The 21581-nt window shown below is 47.8% G+C and overlaps 2 protein-coding genes across 2 annotated transcripts; one reads left to right on the top strand and one right to left on the bottom strand.

Moving 5' to 3' along the window:
* Positions 1-11249: 11249 nt before the first annotated feature.
* Positions 11250-13038, bottom strand: LOC123073701 (BTB/POZ and MATH domain-containing protein 1-like). The gene has a single exon (XM_044496755.1). The coding sequence runs from the start codon at positions 12957-12959 to the stop codon at positions 11916-11918; it is 1044 nt and encodes a 347-aa protein (XP_044352690.1). The 5' UTR covers positions 12960-13038; the 3' UTR covers positions 11250-11915.
* A 4329-nt stretch (positions 13039-17367) lies between these two features.
* On the top strand, positions 17368-18502 carry LOC123073702 (BTB/POZ and MATH domain-containing protein 2-like). The gene is made up of 2 exons (XM_044496756.1): positions 17368-17447; positions 17518-18502. The coding sequence occupies exons 1-2, from the start codon at positions 17368-17370 to the stop codon at positions 18500-18502; spliced, it is 1065 nt and encodes a 354-aa protein (XP_044352691.1).
* Positions 18503-21581: the final 3079 nt, after the last annotated feature.

Raw genomic sequence — 21581 nt, forward strand, 5'->3', positions numbered from 1 at the left:
AGCGCTATCGTTTAATGCCCCTAGCTAGGCATAAAAACAAGAATAGATCTAGGTATTATCATATTTGGTATTCAATCCATAAGTGACTCTCATAATAGATTCATAAGGTAATTTAATTTTCTTCCTAGGAAAGTGTTCCATGCCTTTCCTTAATGGAAATTGGAATCTAATATTTCCTTCTTTCATATCAATAATTGTACCAATCGTTCTAAGGAAAGGTCTACCAAGAATAATAGGACATGTAGGTTTGCAATCTATATCAAGAACAATAAAATCCACGGGCACATAATTCCTATTTGCAACAATAAGAACATCATTATTCCCATAGGTTTCTTAATGGTGGAATCCACAAGGTGCAAATTTAAAGAACAATCATCGAATTCATGGAAACCTAACACATCACACAAAGTTTTTGGAATCGTGGAAACACTAGCACCCAAATCACACAAAGCATAGCATTCATGATTTTTAATCTTAATTTTAATAGTAGGTTCCCACTCATCATAAAGTTTTCTAGGGATAGAAACTTCCAATTCACACTTTTCTTCATAGGATTGCATTAAAGCATCAACGATATGTTTGGTAAAAGCTTTATTTTGACTATAAGCATGAGGAGAATTCAACATGGATTGCAACAAGGAAATACAATCTAATAAAGAACAATTATCATAATTGGGTTCATTGCTACCTAGACTTTTGACCTCTTCAATCCCACTTTTATCAATTTTTGTATCAAGATCTAATAACTCCAAATCATTGGGACGCCTTTTAACTAAAGTTGACTCATCTCCAGTCCCATCTTTATCAAGATTCATATTGGAAAACAAAGATTTAATAGGGGACACATCAATAACTTTTAGATCTTCATCATTATTATCATCTAGTCCTTCCGGTTTGGCGGCCATCTTATTAATTAAGGTGGCCTGCTTATCCGAAATTTGGGCTATTAGGTTTTCAAGATGAGCAAACTGAGTTTTCAAACCATGAAATTCCTTAGACATATCATTGAGCTCTTTATTCATGTACTCATAAAACCTTTCTATTCTTTAAACTTGTTTCTAAAGAAATTATTGTGCTCAAATTGCAAAGTCATAAAGCTTCTAACATTGTTTTCAATTTCTTCCAACTTTCTAAGGTGAGGATCAACGTTTTTAGGCAAGGCCATCAGGACAAACAGGCAAACAAGAAGCAAGCGAAAAGAGACGGAAGGAAAAAGAGGAGGCGAATAAAACGGCAAAGGTGAAGTGGGGGAGAGGAAAACGAGAGGCAAATGGAAAATAATGTAATGCGAGAGAGAAGAGTTTGTGATGGGTACTAGGTATGTCTTGACTTGGCAACGGATCCAAAAATCGTCATGACTTGACTTCGCGTGAGCCGTCCCGGTAACGGCGCCAGAAATCCTTCTTGTTACCTCTTGAGCATGCGTTGGTTTTTCCCTTGAAGAGGAAAGGGTGATGCAGCAAAGTAGCGTAAGTATTTCCCTCAGTTTTTGAGAACCAAGGTATCAATCCAGTAGGAGACTGCATGCTAATCGCCTCGTACCTGCACAAACAATCAAGAACCTTGCAACCAACGCGATAAAGGGGTTGTCAATCCCTTCTCGGCCACTTGCAAAAGTGAGATCTAATAAAGATAATAAGGTAAATATTTTTGGTATTTTTGTTGTATAGATTGGAAAGTAAAGATTGCAAATAAAGGAAGGCAGAAATAGTAAAGTAATAGGTAAATAATATGATTGAAGATAGACCCGGGGGCCATAGGTTTCACTAGTGGCTTCTCTCAAGATAGCTTAATCTACGGTGGGTGAACGAATTACTGTTGATAGAAAATCGCATAGTTATGAGAATATCTAGGCATGATCATGTATATAGGCATCACGTCCGTCACAAGTAGACCGAAACGATTCTGCATCTACTACTATTACTCCACACATCGACCGCTATCCGGCATGCATCTAGAGTATTAATTTCATAAGAATAGAGTAACACATTAGGCAAGATGACATTATGTAGAGGGATAAACTCAAGGAATATGATATAAACCCCATCTTTTTATCCTCGATGGCAACAATACAATACGTGCCTTGTTGCCCCTGTTGTCACTGGGAAAGGACACCGCAAGATTGAACCCAAAGCTAAGCACTTCTCCCATTGCAAGAAAGATCAATCTAGTAGGCCAAACCAAACTGATAATTCGAAGAGAATTGCAAAGATAATTAAATCATGCATAAAAGAATTCAGAGGAGAATCAAATATTGTTCATAGATAATCTTGATCATAAACCCACAATTCATCGGATCTCGATAAACACACCGCAAAAAGAACTACATCGAATAGATCCCCAAGAGAATCGAGGAGAACTTTGTATATTTGAGTGGGCTTTGTGCCCCCCCCCCCCTTGGTCTCACTACAATACCATCGTTGAAAACTCGCAATTAGTCAGCAAACGAAATGTGTGGCCTGAAATTCCTGCAACGTGTCAAACCCGTGCTCTCTTGTGACCAAAACCTACGAGCCCAATTGCGAGTCGAGGGGTGGCTTGCTACTTGGACAAAAACAATTGTGTTCCTAGTTTGCGAGTCGAGTGGGGACATGCAACTGTGATTACAACAACAGAAAAGGGCCTAGTTGCGAGTCGAGGAAGGACAGACAACTGTAATAACAACAACAAAAAACTGGCACAATTTTGAGTCGAGGACGGACATACAACTGGGGCAAAAACAACTACAAAGCCCGGCGGTTGTGATTCAACGATAATTTGGGTCGGTTGAGGGTGGGATTGACATTTTGAAGAAGACAACTATAGAGGCCAAGTTGGCCCATCCCTGAAATGTGGATCGCGTCTCGGCGGCGACTGACTCTGGCGCCTTGTTGGTCACCGACGCCGCCGGACACCTCAGGCTCCTGTTTCTCCTGCCTAGGTTCTTCTGACGCGGAGGAGCCGGCGCATGCGGGCGACGAACCCTCCCTCGAGAACTCTCTTCTGGTTCCTGCAGGTCGCCGGAGGAAAACTGATGAGGAATTGGCGGACGAGTTATGGGCGGACATCGGCTACCCTACCCCGGCGTCCAGGGTTTGGGAGAGGCCTTCAGTTTGACGGACAGGTGAGGTTTCCTCATTTTGCAGGTTGGACAAGGTCGGAGATTCTTCGTCAGTCTCGATGGCGGGCGCGGTGGCCTCCTCCTCAAATGTGACGGTGATGGCTGCAGCTTCGTGCGGTGTCACCGTGGCGGAGACGGCTGCAGCCCCGCGCGGTGTCTCCGGGGTTCCCGGTCGGTCGAGGCCACTCATCAGGCCTTGGATCGGCCCAGTTCCACCACTGAGGCTGTCGCCGCCAAGAACTTTGGGTGATCTGCTGCCGCGCGCATGTCTCGGAGATGGAGGGATCTAGCCGGGGCTCCGTGGGCCTCCGCCGTTCTCGGGCCTACCTGGACGGGACGTGGCAGCTACACCAGGTCTGCAGGTGTATCCCGAGCGTCCACTTCGGATGGTTCATCTCGACCGTTGGCTTGGGCATATGTGGAAAAGGAAAGGGCAGGGGGTGAACCCTAATTTCAATCGCGCCTACGCTGCCATCGTCGCCTCTCGGACGATGACGCGCGGCGACCCATCCGCGCCGCCGGGCATCTCCACCGGTCACATGCCCATGCAGCCTCCATCTCAGCCGGTCTCTTCCCAGCCGGTTTCTTCTCCGACTGGTGGCGCGCCTGGCTTCGCTCCGGGCGTCTATCAACCGGTGCAGGCGGTGCAGTCGTATGTGGCGCCGGGTGGCTTCGTGCCGGTGCAACAGCCTCAGGCACAGCAACCGCCTCTGCAGCAGTGTCCGGCGTATCAACCGCACTTGCAGCAGCCGCTCTTCAATGCCCAGGGTCAGTACATGCAGCCGCAGCCATTCTTTCTTCAACCGATGGGTGCCTATGTGCATCAGCAACAATTCCAGCCTATGCAAAACTCTGGTACTGCCGGGGTGCAGGTGCCGGTCGGCTTCAACGCCCGCATGCCCCATAATCCAGCCGCTGCCGGTGTTCATGCGGCCGCACGCCCTCGGAAGCCAAAGGGCAGCAAGGGTGGTCGTAACAAATATCATTAGGCAGCTGTTCCACCTACTGCTATTCCACCAGCGGCCGTTATGATGCCGCCATTGGTGCAGGTGCCCGCTTCTTCGTCTACGATGGCAGTGGGTAATGGGCAGAACACCCTTTTGCAGTCCAACTCGTTGCAACAGCAACCTATGATTAAAACTTCAGGGGTAACCGAGGGGACAACTAAGAAGGTATGGTGCTCGAAGTGCCAATCTGCAGGGCACACATATGATGACTGCAAGACACAACAATACTGCTTTATTTGTAACAAGTTTAATCACCCGATGACCATGCGACGTTGTCCTGCTCTCAAGATGCCGAAGCCGGTGGCGATGTTATGTGGTTATGGAACTGAAAGTATGGCTTTCTTCCAGATGCCTGACAATGTCTGCAGGGAGGATCTTGCACCACATGATTCATTGATGGCGTTGGTATCTATTTCTGGTGGCTCTATCACTCCCAATATCGTGGAGGCAGAGGTAGCTAAGATAGCTCAGTACCAGCAGCAGTGGGTGTGGGAGGCCATACCGCATGGCAAAGACGCTTTTGTCATGTCCTTTCCGAGTGAGGAGGTGCTACAGAGGGTGATGGGCTTCGCAGTTTTCATCAAATCCCACAATGTCACTATCGAGTTCAAGCCTTGGAATACAGAGAAGATACCACACTGTTTCGAGCTAATTCCTATCTGGGTTCATGTGCATGGGGTGCCTCACGCTCTCCGACACTTCCTGGAGCTTTGGGCAGTCGGCTCGGTGATTGGTGTACTCTCGATGTTGATCTTCTCTGTCTGCGCCGGAGAGGAATTGTTCGTATCCAAGTAGCGGTTTTGAAGCTTGATGCTTTCAAAAGCAGCACAATTGATTCTCTTTCCTCAGATGTTGTGGTTCAAAGGAAAGGGTATGAGTTCCGGTACAGTCTTGAAGAATCAGACTTCCGCGTTGATAGTGACTTTGTACCTCGAGTCTGGGAGCTGCGATAGGTGGCGACAAGGGGCATGATAGGGAGGACACAGCCAGGAACAATGATCCAAGCAAGAGGTCCAAACCCACTTCATCATCCAACAACTCTTCGGAACCTTCTTCATCGGGTGGCGTGGTGCCCATGCAGATGGCCATTGCCGTCACACCTCCGAACCCTCATCGAGGCTTACCCGTCACGGATGCTCCATCGCCACTAGTGGGGTCTTCGTCGTCAGGGTCGGATTCTACGTCTAGGGCTGCTTCTCCTATGATGTCACCCCGGTTCTCGACGTCGCCATCTTCGGCTCGCCGATCGCCACTGCCTAACCCCCAAGTGGGGAGTCGCGGGCGCACTGTACTGGAGGGGGCCGCCCTTGCGCCGTCGTCATCATCACCCACTCCGGCGGCGCCCCAGTGCTCGACGCCGCCATCTTCGGTGCCCCGGTGCTCGACGCCGCCATCTTCGGCTCCCTGGTTGCCACCACCTAACCCCCACGAGGGGAGTTGCGGGCAACCTGCACCGGAGGGGTCTCCTTCGTCGCCGTTGGCATCACCGCCCACTCCGGCTTCTCCGACTCGACGAGGTGTCATCTTCTCTCCCTCCATTCGAGCTAGCCAGGAGTCTGCCATGGCGGTGCTTCGCGCGTTATCTTCCACTACTCCGACACCGGGGGGGGGGGGGGGGGGGGGCGCCGGCTTCCGGACTTGAGGAGGCTGAAGAGCAGCCCCCTCTTTCTTCTTCTCCGTCGCGACAGCAACCAACTATGCCTTGCGGAGTCGATGGGATGGGCTTCGAGGCCGATGTTACTCCTTCACCGCTGAGGCGCAACGGGCGTCATCATGTTGGGTCTGATGGATCTGTAGCCACCGACGACGATTCTATGGTGAAGGCCATGCGTAGGATTGCTGCTCGTAACCTCGACTTCGAAGGTACACACTCTCGCAAATCTTTTATGTCTTTTGATAATTCCAAAGTATCTTCAAATATTACTAGACTTGGGGTGTCACTAGGACGTAATGAGAATGAGATAGATTTTTTGGTCAAGGCTCTAAAACAAGTGGAGTTCGACCGTCTTACGGTTCCTCCGAAGTTGTCAAGCTTTGTCGACCCTCTCGTGTCAGATGAGGACGTGGAGGATGTTGATGCCAATCATGAAGGCAAGCTTCTCTCTCATTTGGTTAAAGACACGACTGAAGTAGACCTTGATGATACTGTACGTGACACTACGCTTTTTGAGTTTGTCGCGTCGGTGCGCAAGAACAAGTCTAACTCAGCAAAGAAAAGACGGCGCTCTTCCAAAAAGGTAAAGGTCTCTAAACATAAAGTTAGTTCATCATGAGAGGCATGTTCTGGAATAGCAAAGGTCTTGGCGAGTTGGCTAAACACAAACACATTGCCGATTGTGTAAAGGATCATACGTTGGACTTTGTGGCTATCACTGAGTCGGGCAAACGTGATTTTCCAACACGTGATCTAGACCACTTTTCATATGGTTTTGATTACGAATGGCACGTATTACCACCGACCAGGAGGTCCGGGGGAATTTTGCTAGGTATTAATTCTACATACTTACAACTATTGTCCACGTCAAAGGGGGAGTATCATATCAAATTCCACCTTCGAAATAAGTCCGACAACTTCATCTGGAGCCTAGTGGCTGTATATGGCGCCGCTCAAGAGGAGTTTAAGTCTGCATTTCTAAAAGAATTAGTCAACACATGTCGAGACAATCCCCATCGCATGTTAATCGGGGGGGGGGGGGATTTTAATATCCTTCGACGTCAGCAGGAAAAAAACAATGATCGGCTTGACACTAGGTGGCCTTTCCTCTTTAATGCTATTATTGATAGCCTCGATTTGAGGGAGATCACGATGTCTGGTCGTCAGTATACCTGGGCCAATAACCGATCGGTGCCAACCTTCGAAAAACTGGATCGGGTGCTAGTTACCACTGATTGGGAGTATAAATATCCCCTAGCCTCGATTCGGGCTCTAGAAAGAATTGAGGCCTTATCAGATCACGCCCCGTTGCTAACCGATTTTGGACAACCAATCCCAAGTTCTAACCGCCACCAGTTTAAATTTGAACTGGGATGGCTCACTAGAGAGGGTTTTCATGAGATGGTTAAGAAGGTGTGGGCGCGCCAGCCTCGCGGCAACACACCCATTCAACGATGGAATAATCGAATTCGCGCCTTGCGTCGATTCCTTCGAGGATGGGCCAAACATACTGCGGGCATTTACAAAAAAAAGGAAATTTGCGATTGTCTACCTTAATCGATTCCCTTGATAAAATAGCGGAGCTGAGGCCACTGTCTGCTGTTGAGATTGAGCAAAAAAGTAATCTTAACGAGCAGATTGCCCGCCTACTATGCAAGGAAGAGATTAAATGGTACCAACGTAGCAAAGCGGATTCGCTGGTGCAAGGTGATGATAATACGAAATACCTTCAAATGCTAGCCAATGGCAGGCACAGAAAGAAGCGTATATTCGCTCTTGACTAGGAGGAAGGCCGAATAGAGGGGGACGTACCACTTAGAAATTATATCACTAAGTTCTACAAAGACCTTTTTGGGCCTTCAGCTGAAACTAATTTCCAGCTGGACGAATCCATCACTCATGACATTACTCGAGTTACAGAAGTGGAAAATGAATTCCTAACCTCTCCGTTTTTTGAGGAGGAAATTCGAACTGCGGTTTTTCAGATGGAACACAACAAGGCGTCGGGACTGGATGGCTTTCCCGCTGAGTTCTATCAATGCTTTTGGGACGTGATTAAGGCAGACTTGGTTCAGTTGTTTAACCAACTGCATTCCGAGGACCTTGACATTTCTCGTTTAAACTTTGGGGAAATTATCCTATTGCCTAAGATTAAGGAGGCTAGTCGTATTTAGCAATATAGACTGATTTGCCTTCTGAATGTAAGTTTTAAAGTTTTTACGAAGGTAGCGATCAACCGGTTGAACAGTGTAGCGGACCACGTCGTAAAACCCACTCAAACAACATTTATGCAAGGACGCAACATATTAGATGGAGTGGTCGTCTTGCACGAAACTGTTCATGAACTGCACCGGAAAAAGTTGAACGGTGTCATTCTTAAAATTGATTTTGAGAAAGCCTACGACAAAGTTAAGTGGCTCTTCCTGTTGCAAACCTTGCGCATGAAGGGGTTTTCGCAAAAATGGTGTCGCTGGGTAGAGAGCTTTGTCTCTGGAGGTAGTGTGGCCATAAAAGTTAGCGATGACGTTGGCAACTATTTTTAGACAAGGAAGGGGCTGCGTCAAGGCGACCCCGCATCCCCTATTCTGTTTAAGATTGTGGCTGACATGCTAGCGACCCTTGCAGAGAGGGCTAAGTTGGATGGTCAAATTAGCGGGGTCATTCCACACTTGGTAGAAGATGGTCTATCCATTCTACAATATGTGGATGCCACGATTTTATTCATGGATCATGATTTAGACAAGGCAAGAAATCTTAAGCTGCTCTTATGTGCTTTTGGGGAACTTTCTGGTCTCAAAATTAATTTTCATAAGAGCGAACTTTTTTGCTTTGGCGATGCTGCAGAATCAGCACCAGAGTATGCCGAGATTTTTGGATGCCAGTGTGGGCAATTTCCGATTCGGTATCTGGGTATCCCCATACACTATCGTCGTTTAACTATCGCTGTGTGGAGGCATGTGGAAGAGAGACTTGAGAAATGTTTAGCCAGTTGGAAGGCCAAACTCTTATCGTATGGGGGGTGATTGATCTTGATCAATTATGTCCTATGCAACATGGTTTTATATATGTTGTCATTCTTTCATCTGCCGAAAGGGGTTCTACAGCGGCTCGATTACTTTAGATCCATATTTTTTTGGCAGTGTGATAATGAAACTAAGAAATATCGACTGGCTAGGTGGAGCGTATTATGCAGACCTAAAAGTCAAGGGGGCCTGGGAATCCAAGACCTTGAGGTTAAAAACAACGCCCTTCTCAGCAAGTGGGTTTATAAACTACTCATTGAGAATGTTGTATGGCAGGAAATAATTTGCAATAAGTATGTGGGATCCAATGCCATTTCTCAAATTTATTGGAAACCTGGGGATTCACATTTTTGGAGTGGTGTCATGAAGGCCAAGGAATTCTTCTTCCAATTTGGGACCTTCTCGGTTAGGGATGGTTCTCAGGTTCGTTTCTGGGAAGATACCTGGTTAGGGAACAACTCACTAATGGTGCAATATCCGAGCTTGTACAGGATTGTTAGACATAAATTTTTCACGATCAAACAAGTCTTAGGACAAGAAAACCCCGATATTTCTTTCCGTAGGGATCTTTTGGGCACTCGTTTGGCAGCATGGAATGAATTACTCACTCGCCTGGAGGACATTCAACTGTCAGATGAGCCGGACACTTTCGATGGAACTTGCATCAGAATGGCAAATTTTCGGTCAAATCCATGTATGATGCAATGGTTCATTGTGATGTTCCAGTTGATAACAGAAAATTGTGGAAACTAAAAATTCCCCTAAGAGTGAAGATTCTCCTCTGGTTTCTAAACAAAGGAGTCATCCTAACTAGAGATAATCTGGCACGATGAAACTGGCATGGGTCTAAGACATGTGTCTTTTGCCAACATGACGAGTCTATCAAACACTTATTTTTGAGTGCAAGTTCGCTCGGGCGGTTTGGGCCATGGTCCAAATAGCTTCGAATTTATACCCACCATGTAGTGCACGGAATATGTTCGGCAACTGGTTGCGGGGTATTGATAAACAATTTTCTGCACATATTCTTGTGGGAGCGGCGGCCTTATGCTGGGCAATGTGGCTTACCAGGAATGATCTGGTTTTTAACAATAAATGTGTCTCATCTCCTATGCAGGTTATCCATGTTTGTACACGATGGCTCCGTACATGGTCTATCCTGCAGAAGCCGGAGGACAGGGACCTTTTTATGATGGCGTCTACACGGCTAGAGCGTACGGCCAGGGAGGTTTTCTACCCCCATGGATGGCGGTGTGATTTACGGATAGGATCTACCGCTCCTTAGGCTAGACACGATTTATTGCTTGGCTTTGTATTGAAATATTTTATTTCTAGGGTGCTTTGGATGTTTTGGCTGTGTGCATCTAGCTATGCAGAGGCCGGGCTTTCTTTCAATGCGATTGTATCACCTCGATATATCTATACAATGAAAAGTCCTTTATCGAAAAAAGAGGCCAAGTTGCAAGAGACTAGCATGGGCTTGCAACTCGCACAAAATAAATACAACAAATAACCAGTTGCCTAGTTGCTGGTTGATGGTGGACTTGCAACTGAGACAAAAATAACTATGGGCCAAATTGCAATTCGAGGGTGAGCTTGCATCTAACGAAACACAACTACATGCCCAGTTGCGAGTCAAGGGTAGACTTGCAACTCAGGCAACAACAGCTATGTGGCCCAGCTACGGGTCTGGGCTAGTCTTGCAACTAGGACGAAAACAATTACGGGCCAGTTGTGAGCCGAGGATGGGCTTTCACGTGGGACACAACACCTACATGGACGATTGCGGAGTCTGGGGTGTGGACTAGCAACTGGGACAAAAAACACAACTACCGGAGCAATTGTATGATTATGATGGGCTTGCAACTAGGATGAGAAACAACTAAACTCAGACGTTAGTGGGATGGGAAAAAACGAGACCGAAAGTGAGAGAACATGCGCGGGAAGGAAAACTTTAAGTTGCCAGCCCGGGGAGTCGAAATTTTCGAGCCAGCCCATTTAACTGCGATTCCACACCAGCCTAACCCTAGTACCCTTCTCCCATCTCCTCCCGTACCAACCATCAGCTGCCGCCACTCCACCTATCCTCCTCCCGACCCTCAATGTCGGCGCACAGATTTAAACATCCCTTGAATTTGTATGTGCGCACAGATTTCAGCCTTTGATTTCATATTTCACTCGGTCTTTATGCATGTCTTCTGATTTATATTTAACATCATGTTGATTTCCCTCCTATATGACAAGTGTATAATCTGGCATAAAACCAGGTTTCCTTGGCCTGGAGAAGTTTGTGATACCTAGGTGTTTCATCCATTTTGCCGAAAGAACTGCATCATTTTGGCTTTTTACTGCCATATAATAGTTGATAGCCATCTTACTAGCCATAAACTAGTTCATTTGATGTTTGGGTGCTTAGTTATCTTCATCCTAATCCTTGCTGTGTTTTGTTTGAAACAGAAACGCCGTCTGAAGAACACCATGAAGGATAGCAAGAGGAGCTTGGATGATGTCTACGTGAATGACATGGACGCCGTGAAGGGAGACCAGTGAGCCGCATTTTCTTTCGCAGCTGATAGCTGAAACTTGTTTAGTCGGGAGTTTATGAGCAATATTTTCTTATTTGTTGAGTGGTAGTGATCCTAGGTCAGAGCATGATGTGGTATGTGACTGGATTAGGATATGCTATGTTATGTGAGTGGAGCAGATAGACTTGTTCGGTTTAGTTGCTTCTTCTTCTTCTGTTAGCGAAAAGGTGACTGCATCAGGGACGTCGACCAAGCTGCAAATTACGTCAGGAAAGTCCGAATCTGGCATGATCCAGAATTAGAAGATGATCACCATTTTCATTTATATTGTATCTCAACTCAACTTCTAAGTTTACACCTCTTTGAAACCCTGTCTGCGTTCAGACTTTTTTCGAAGAAGTGTTTACACCGTTATATTAAATGATACTGTTACAAACCAAAGGCGGGGGCAAGCCTAGGATGCCTGCCTTTTATACTCCCTCCGATCCATAATAAGTGTCGCAGTTTTGAACTAATGTCGAACTAACCTTAGTTCATAGCTGCGACACTTATTTTGAATCGGAGGGAGTATCATTTAATGGTGTAATTAAACACTTCCAAGAGCAGTTAAATTTTGTGAGACTTGGTAGCCCTCTCAAAGAGATCAAACATGAGAGCAGGACATGATCTTTTGAGGTGTGCGTACCCTTTGCTTGCCACCACAGCATTCAGTCTGTTTGAAGAGAGGATATATTCAACACAAGCATCTTTCAGCTTGCTGCAGTGATGCTGATCAGCTAGAGCCAACGTGGTTGCCACGGTCTCGACATCAAGGCTCTTGCATAGAATATCTTCACACATCATCTTCATCCTGTCCATGGCATACCTATCGGCAGCCACGAGCAAGTGCTTAACCATGTCTTCACTCTCACCATCATCAGCGTCATCCATAGCAGGCAGAGAATCCGTGTAGATGAAGTAAAGCAATGCCTTGAAAACAGGGGGCTCCATGTCTTTGACGATTATGTTCTTACTCATGGAATCACTCAGAGGTCCATAGAGCTGAGCATCGAAAACCGGTGATCGCGTCGCGAGCATAATCTTGTGAGCAGAGAAAACCTCGTCTTCAACCTCAAACGTCACATCTGCTCCTCTCTTGCCATCCAGCAATTTCCGGAGATGATTCGGCAGGTCCGAGGGCGGCACATCCTGCACCTCAAGTTTTGTTATAGCATTGATAACGACGACTTCACACTCAATCTCCAGGCAGTCGTCCCGCACGTACGGTTTTACCTCCTGCTGTTTCATAAACCTATGAGCTCCATAGCTAGCAGGATCTTCATCCGGGTCGACTGTGTTGTAGTTGTTAGTAAACAGATGTGTCACTGGCGACGGCGGCAGCGCGCTGCCCGAGTCGACGAGCCTGAATTCATACTCAGCCCTAACCTTGGCGTTCCTGGTCAGGAGCTCAAGGAAGATGGAGACGTAGCCCCTGCAATCCTGGGTTTCTCCGTCGGGGTAGTAGCGAACGCACCAGTCGTAGCCGCCGATGGCGAAGGTGGCTGACTGTATGTACTCGCGGACGCCCAAACCCTTGCGTATATGGTAGTCGGCGATCCTGAACACGTGCTTGCCCGTCACCGTCTCGGAGGTGCACGTCGACACAGTCATTGGCACCGATGATTCTATCGCTGCAGTTTGTGCGGTGGCGGCGGAGAAAATCCAGCCTTATTCAAATTGTGTTTGGATCAGGAAGGTGTAGTGCTTTTTTGCAGGCCAATACGCGAGCCTGGTATTTATTTGGTGGTTTCCTGGTTGAGAGTCCGATTAGGATTCAGTGCGATCGAGGTTGTCGGGTCATTAGTCCATGAACGTATCGTGCATGGCTTGTATGCCATAGTTGTGTACGACTCGGATAGTTAGGGCTAGTTATGGCATCTCACGCCGATCCCCTAAATTAAATAATAAAGGAGTAGTAAATAGAGGAGTACTCCATCCGTAAAATAATATAAGAGCGTTTAGATCACTATAAAATAGGGGTGCCGCTACGCGTCGGCCGGCAGATCTTTTGAAAAGATCCGCCACCTCACAAGCCATCGGATCTCACGGATTGAGTGGCCGAGCGTCACCCTGTACCATCGCAACATCGGCCGTGTTGCAGAAATTTTCTGCAACATGAGTCATGTTGCAGAAATTTTTACAACACAGGTCTTGTTACAGTTTTTTTTCCTTGCAACGGAGGTCATGTCGTAGAAATTATCGTGACAAAATCCTTGTTACAGAAATTAAGTTAGGAAATTTACAGAAATATTTTGCAACAAAGGTCTTGTTGCAGAATTATACCGCAAGGGAGGTCTTGTTGCAGAAATTGATAGTCTTTTCACAATCGATACCCGTGCGAGCCGAGGCCCTGCAACTGTTCCTGGTTGAGATGGAGAGCGATAGGATCGAGATGTTTCGGGGGAAGGAAAGGTGAAGAATGGGTGGGGTCACATGGACACGTGGTAGACGATGAAGGCGGTTGACGTTTGGGAGCAATCCGCCGGTGGATGCTAATCATTTCCCATAAAATAGTGATCTGAACGTATTCAGAGGGAGTAACTCTTAGTGAAGTATATTTATACTGCTCTAAATAAAAGCCGTTTCTAACCGAACTCCCAAATTTAGCGGAGTAAAACAAAATCGACGCAAATCCGGTGCAAACTAAACCACATTCGTTGCAAATTCAGCTACATAATTTTAAATTCGGTGCAGATTTAATATATTACATAGAACTAAAACTAGATTCGGCATATTTAGATAAAAATATAACCTAATCCGATTCATCGGATTCTTCCTCGAGCTAGTTTCATTCCCTTCTAGACATGCCGCCAATCATCAGGTCCAGCCCGTCGCTACCGCCATCGTTGGAGCCGAAGTCCCTCCTCCTCCCACCTCCTCCGCCAATCATCGCTGGAGGAGGAGCCGCCACGGGCGTGGGAGGAGGAGGTGGAAAGACTGCGGCCTCGGACCGGTGGTTAGGAGCGGCCGTGGCATACGGATCCGCCGGCCACGCGCTATGGACCGGTGGTGGGGAGCAGCGGCGGCCTCCGGATCCGGCCATGTCGCCTGTGGGGTGAGTGGATGGGTGACGGGTTGCGGATGTGGCGTGGATTGGGTGGCGGCGGCAGAGGATTGAGCGCCGCGTGGGAGGGGAAGAAAGGGGAAATTTTTTACTCCTTAGCCAAGCGGGCGAGTATATTTACTTCTCCGTCATTGTTCCGAGTAAAATTTATAGTCCCGTATGGATTTTAGGAGATCAGCTAGGTCCGATTTATACTAGTATACCGGAACTTTTACTCCCCGGATTTAGGGGATCGGCTAGAGATGCCCTTAGCTTCCAAAGGCGAAAACCAAGAAAATTTCATTCAGCCTTTTAATTTCCAAGATTTCAGAAAAAAAATCAGGAAAATTAATGTTTGTTATTTTGGATAAATCCGAATTTGAAGAATTGAATAAGCTAGTATATTTGCAGGCCACAGACCAACCACGAAAGCCCATAGAGTCACCCGATCGACGATCCATTCAGCAGTATCCATCCATGAGACCATGACCGAGATCCAGCCGTAATGGTAATAGACTCTAACCTCTATCCTTGCGTCTCGGCTAAAATCCCAACTGCCTTCCTTCTAAGGGCATGTACAACGGGTGCGCTTACAATCGGCGTCAGGGTTCGTCCGATTTGGTCAAATCACCCCCCCCCCCCCCCCCCCCCCCCCCCATCCCAGGATTTGGGCTGGCATCGATGCCGAGCCAGTCGCCGAGCGCTTAGCCTATTTTTTTTCACGCGACCCTTTTTCTCCGTTCGGATCTGGCAGCGGGCGCTACCTACAGCGCTACAAATCGGCAACCGCTCAACTAACTCAGCTGGTCGTTGTACTAAAAACCAGCTCTACTCAACTAACTTAGATGATTTCGTTTTGCAGCTGGACAAATAATTCTTTTCTTTCCTCTTCACGCACAACAATAATCTAGAATAAACTATAGAGCTTGTCAATCTATTATAAATCTACATGAAACCTGAATACTTACAATAAAAATTGAATTGATACAAAATAAATGTGTAAAAATGAAATGCTTATGGTTGCCAAGCTGGCCCAACAGGGACAAAGATCCCAATCTTAAAACCTGAAAGCACGGTGAGATAAAGTTAGAAAAATATATGCCAAGTTACTTCAACCGTTCTTTCAGTCATACACGGTTAAATCGGCCTAACTAAATCATGCATGCAGTGCTGACTAAATCATGCATGCAGTAAAGCTATCTCGTTATATATAGTCCTAGTTGCAGGTTCCAGTTCCACGCCCATCCCAAAAATTTCTGCTCATACACAAGCACAATCCTACTCAAATCTGGTACAAGCTTTTGTTCATACACATCACATCTTTCAATGGATATCGGCCATGCCAACATCGGAGACATACACTTACAATGGACCGAAGAGGATAATCTATGCCTGGTAAGTCATTTGTTTAATTATTAGTAGTTACTATATCATGAAAAGCTTGGCCTAACAACATTTTCTGAATTGAGTAGGTAAATGCTTGGTTAAATGTTCCCACTGATTTTGTTATTGGCAATGAAAACACTGCACGGGATTTTTGGAATCAAGTCGCTGAAGAATATAACGCAAATACCGCTGATAATCGAAGAAGACAACCTATCCAAATCAAACGCCGTTGGAGTAAGATGAGCTCAGAAATTCTGCTATTCGATGGCATGTGGCGCAGGGTTGACGATGCATTCACAGCTACTGGAATATAACCAGGACTTGGTTTCCAAATCTCTAGAGATGTATAGGTTAGAACAAAATCAATCATTCAAATTTCTCCACATGTGGATGTTCATACGGAACTATCCCCAGTGGAATGCAATGTACTGTCGAGTCAAAAAGCCATGATTTAGATAATAAATTGTTGTTCTTATTCCAAGTTGTACTCCCCAAATTTGTTTTTTTTTTGCGAGTTTTTTTTTGGCGATTCCCCAAATTTCTTTTTAGGACTATGTAAATCAAAGATCAGTCAGTTTGGAATATGCCAAAAGTTTAGATCACCAAATATTGTTCTCATATGATAATTAAAATTTCCTTCATGCAAGTATTGTTCTATCCAGAAAGAACATGGCGCCTACAGATCCCCATATATAGTTTCATGTGTGCATCTCAGCACCAACCAAATCAATAATTCAGGGATTAGTACAGCGAGGGGTACGGAGATTACCTCGACGCCGTACGTGATGGCGCTGCCGGGTGAGCTTGGTCGTCCTGTACGCCTCGTGCTCGAGTGCCGCTCCCTCCTCCCACCTTCCAGTCCGCCAGCCTCACCGCGAGCTCCCCCGGCCTCGTCTGAGTCCTCTCCATGCCGGAAGGCGCGGCTGCTGCCTGCTCTGCTCTACTGCTTCCTCCCCCCTCCTGACCATCAGCCTCGACGCGAGCTCGTCCGGCCTCGTCCCCATGCCCATGCGGCGCGGCTGCTTCCTCCTCCGTGAACACGGCGCCCTCTTCCTATCCGTCAGCCTCGCCACCATCCCATCCGGCCTCGTCTCCATGGAGGAAGAGGCGGGCTGCTGCATCCTCCGGCCGCGCGCCGCCATTCGCCGTGGCTGCCATCTAAGGGTGGGGGAGGTCGGCCTGCAGGTCTTGTCCCACTCGCTGGATCTGACGAGAGATGGTCTTGTGCAGAAGGGTGTGGAGAGTTCGAGAGGATAGAGCTAGCTGAATGAGGACTGAGCTGAGTGGGTAGCAGGCTGGCAGAGCTGGTTCGTTGTTCGGTCAGACGGTGGCGTCGACGCTTCGGTTTGTGCGTTGGAGGGACGGGCGCTTCACACGTTCGTCCAGAAGAAAAGAAAATCAGATAAGCCCTCAAATAGCGCTCGTGCGTTGCAAGCCCAATCGCTTACACCGGTGCTTCCCCCTAAATTAATTTTCTTTTTAACGCAAGCGCCCAAATAAGCGCCCGTGCATTGGAGATGCCCTAATAAACTCATCAATCAATGGAAGCCAGGCACGCAAGATCTTGTGCAAGGAAAATCGCTAGCCGCCATGAGCTGTGTCATGTCCAGCTCCTCCACCCTGACTCCCTCCGCCGCCGCCGCCGTCAAGCCTCAGACCGTCTCACCCAGGTCAGCCTCGCATGTTCTACTTCTGTACATTAACATGTACCCGACATACCAAGGGCTCGGCAAACGGCAGGTGCGTCAAATCGGAGACCTTCCTCGCCGGAGGCCGTCGCTGGTACGTCGAGTTCTACCCCGACGGCCACGGCCCGCGGGACGCTGGCTGGATATCCGTCTTCCTCTTCCTCGTCCCGGCCGGCGCCTACGAGGTCGTGACGACGCAGCTCAAGATCAGCCTGCTCGACGCCCACGGGAAGCCGGTGCCGTCCTACGGCAGCGGAGGTGCGTGGAGGTGCTGCGCCTTCTCCACCAATCAAGGGTCGTGGGGTTACTCTCGGTTCATCACCAGGGCTGATCTCGGGAGATTAGGTCACGTGTCGTGGGAGAACGGTGGTTTCAGCGTCCAATTCGATATCATCGTGTCCAAGGAGACTTCCACTGAGTACGTTCCTGTTCGCATGCTAGTGCCGCCGCCGGATATCCTCCATGATCTCGGTCAGCTCCTCTCCACCGGTGAAGGGGCCGATGTCACGTTCGAGGTCGGCGGTGAGATCTTCGTCGCACACAGGTGTGTCCTTGCCGCTCGTTCCTCCGTCTTCAGGGCAGAGCTTCTGGGTCCAATGAAGGAGAGCACATCAATGTGCGTGCACATAAAGGACATGGAGCCAAATGTATTCAAGGCATTGCTTCATTTTATCTACACCGATTCCGTGCCTGAGATCGACGATGCTGATGCACTAAGCATGATCCAGCATTTGCTTGTTGCCGCGGACAGGTACGGCCTCAAGAGACTGAAGTTGACCTGCGAAGAGAAACTATGCACTTACATCAACACTAGCACAGTGGCCACTACAGTGGCACTCGCCGAGCAACATGCTTGTACTACACTCAAGGAGGAATGCTTCAGATTCCTCGAGTCATGTAACAATAGCATGCTGGATCTGATCACACGGAGTTCTGACTTTGAGCATCTCGCAAGAAGTTGCCCGTCTATTATCAAGGAGCTTATTCCCAAACTTCCTCGCAAACCCCCTTGTGTAACAAACTATGGCAACATGTAACTAGCTACTCCCCTTGAGTATATATTGAGGAAATTGCCAAAGTCCGCATTTAGTGATCAACTGATGTCGATGAGGATGCACATGATGGCCAAAGAAAGTACTGGACTGCTATCTTTTTGCTTGGTCACGGTGCACAAACACACCTTTTTATTTTATGTTTGAGTATTACTATGGAGTCATTGATTATTTGAATCATCGAATTTTGTGCTGTGCTGCCAATGATCTAGGTATCACCGAGTTTGCAGCTGATACATTATTATTAAATTACATGACTCAATTGGATCCCAAGGGGGTTAGTTTACTTCTGTTGCTTAAAGCTTTGTGCCTATCTCTATCATTCTTCTATGTGTCATCCTTTCAGCTAGTATACATTGTTCATCCGTAATGAATTCTACACAAGAAGAAGATGTCATACATTGTTTCTCTGTAATGAATTCGACAAAAGAAGATGAAAATTCCATTTATTCGATTATCTTTGTTGTACTAATTCCTCTTTGCGTAAAGATGTAATCTTGAAAATCTATCGCTGATATGAAGAAGGTACTATGATGTTATGCATTTGTACGGAGCTTCTGGCTGAAGGTCTTTGCTAGTACCGAAGATAGATACATAGCAGACTTAAGGATTCAATCCAATTGAACCTTCATCTCCCCAATCCAAAACCCATTTTGCGCTGTCAATTCTATTTGAGATGTTAGTTATTAACTCTGATAATTGGTGCACAATATGCGGTTTAGATCAGATTCTCGGCATCCAAGCTTAGCATCGATGATGTGTTGTATGTGTACGTAAACATATACTACTATATTTTTTGGTTTGTATGTATGCTGTGGTAAGCTGGTTTAGTACAGATGCATCTGGTATAGTCAAGGCTTGCCTATGTATCCTAAAGATGTATCTGGCATCATCACATATACAGATGCACTTGGTACCTTTGTAGGAAGGTACATTTTTTTGCGAATACTGAATAGTAGGAAGGTACATTTAACTAATGATAACTCACCCGCAAAAAAAACTAATGATAACTTAAATTAACACAACTCACATGAGAGTAGAAATATGGTTTTGTGACGAAGGTGAAACAATTTAAAGTTTCCGTGCCCATTTGCCAAATTGGGATATCTGAAATTGTCGTAATGATTTCGGTTTTTACAGGGTAGGAGTTTCAAACTTCTTACATGTCATGTGCCACTCGGGTCCTCTCCCACCTCTCCCCTGGGTCGCCCCCGTGCGGCGACCAGGGGGGAACCCTAGCGCCGCCAGCCCTCGGCTCCCTCTCCCACCTCTCCTGCCCGCCGCCAGGCAAAGCCCGGTTGGCGTCGGCGGCGGCGGGATCTCTCCTCCCTGCAGCGGCCGGACCTGGCGCGGGTGGCGTTCGGCGGCGGTTGGCGGCGCGTTGGCGACGGGGCGCGCTGGCGAGGACTCAGGGGGCGACAGCAGGAGCTGCTTCCCCCGGTGGTCGCGTGGGGGGCCGTTTGGGGCGCTCCTATGGTGGCCGTGGTCGATCTGTTTCAGATCTGACCACCGGTGCCTCGGGCGGCGCGGGGATCAAGGGGCGGCGGCCTCGATCGGTGGCGCGCGGTGCGGCTTGCCTGGCGGGCGGCACCCGCGGGTGCAGATGGGGGGCCTTCCACGGCTGCGTGGGCGGCGTGGAGGCGGCGGCGCAACGGCGGCTCCTCGATGGCCGATCGGAGTTCCATGGGAGGCGTCGTCTCCGACTCGATCTACTCCGGTTCATGCTGGCTACGGTAGCGACTACGGTCGATGCCAATACTGCCTGGATGGATCTGGCGGGTGGGCATGGATCCGGGGGAAACTCCAGGCCGGCGTGGCGGCTGCACCAAAGTCGACATCCTCGGCGCCGATTCCCTTCCTGGAGGCTTCGTTGTGGATCATACGCCCCCCACCAAAGCCTCTATTGCTCTGTTTGGGCGACGATGGCACTTTGGTGTCGTGTTCCTTCGTGAAGGCGTCTGCCGAGGACTGCTCAGGGTGGTGGAGTTGCTGGTAGTTCGGAGTCGATGCGAGATAGCATGTAGGTGGAGCGGTGTGGCATGGCATCAACAGTATCATCGACAGTGGGTCTCGGCGGCATGGCGCAGTGGAGACTCGGCGTCCGACGCACGGAGATGGACTCGCGCAGGAGGAGGAAGCTGTTGGCGTCGTGGTGGCGTCGATAGTAGCTAGACCGTGCAAGGTAGATGCAGCAGTACAGCTCTGAAGATGGATTGGTGGCAAGGGTTGCGGCGGCCTCATACCCGGCAGGCGTCCTGGTTGAGGAGCACGCCGGACTGGTGGGTGCCCATACCCGGCAGGCGTCCTGGTTGAGGAGCAAGCCGGATTGGCGGGTGCCCATACCCGGCAGGCGTCCTGGTTGGGACCTCTGGTCATAGATGTTAGGTCTGGCTGCGATGTCTGTTTGGTATTAGGCCCAGTCTATCAGCGCCCCTTCATCAATTGGATAGGTGCAGCGACAGTTGTTGCTTAGACGGTGGCTTTAGTCTTACTGTTGTATGACTTTGTAAAATCTTGTGAGAATAATTAACAAAGTGGCTGTATGCATCGTCCAGATGCAGAGACCGGGGGTCATCCTCCTTTTCTAAAAAAAATGTGCCGCTCGGGTGCACTCACTTGGAGATGATAGTAATGTAGTTTTTGCGACCAAGGTGGAACAATTTGAAGTTTCTGTGCCCATTTGCCAAATTGGGATATTTGAAATTCACGTAACGATTTTGGTTTTTACAAGGTAGAACTTTCAAACTTCTTACAGGTCATGTGGCACTTTGGTGCAATCACTTGGAGATGATAGTTGTGGCTACGTACGTTCCATCAATTTGGATGGTGATCTAGCAATAGAATTTGTGACGTATAAGTGTGCCATGTGAACATTTTTTTTTGCTGATCAGCATGGCCTATGGCGTACTTACTTTGCATTTGCTAAGGATCAGAGGATGTTTAAAACTTCGTAATAAAGATGATTGAGAACATATAGAAAGTGGTCTCACACGAGCTGCTATATTTTGTTCACGAGGTAGTGAAATATAATAATCGATCCAAATTAAAAACTAACAATAATTAA

Source organism: Triticum aestivum, chromosome 3D, assembly GCF_018294505.1.
Source record: "Triticum aestivum cultivar Chinese Spring chromosome 3D, IWGSC CS RefSeq v2.1, whole genome shotgun sequence".
Classification (NCBI taxonomy): domain Eukaryota; kingdom Viridiplantae; phylum Streptophyta; class Magnoliopsida; order Poales; family Poaceae; genus Triticum; species Triticum aestivum.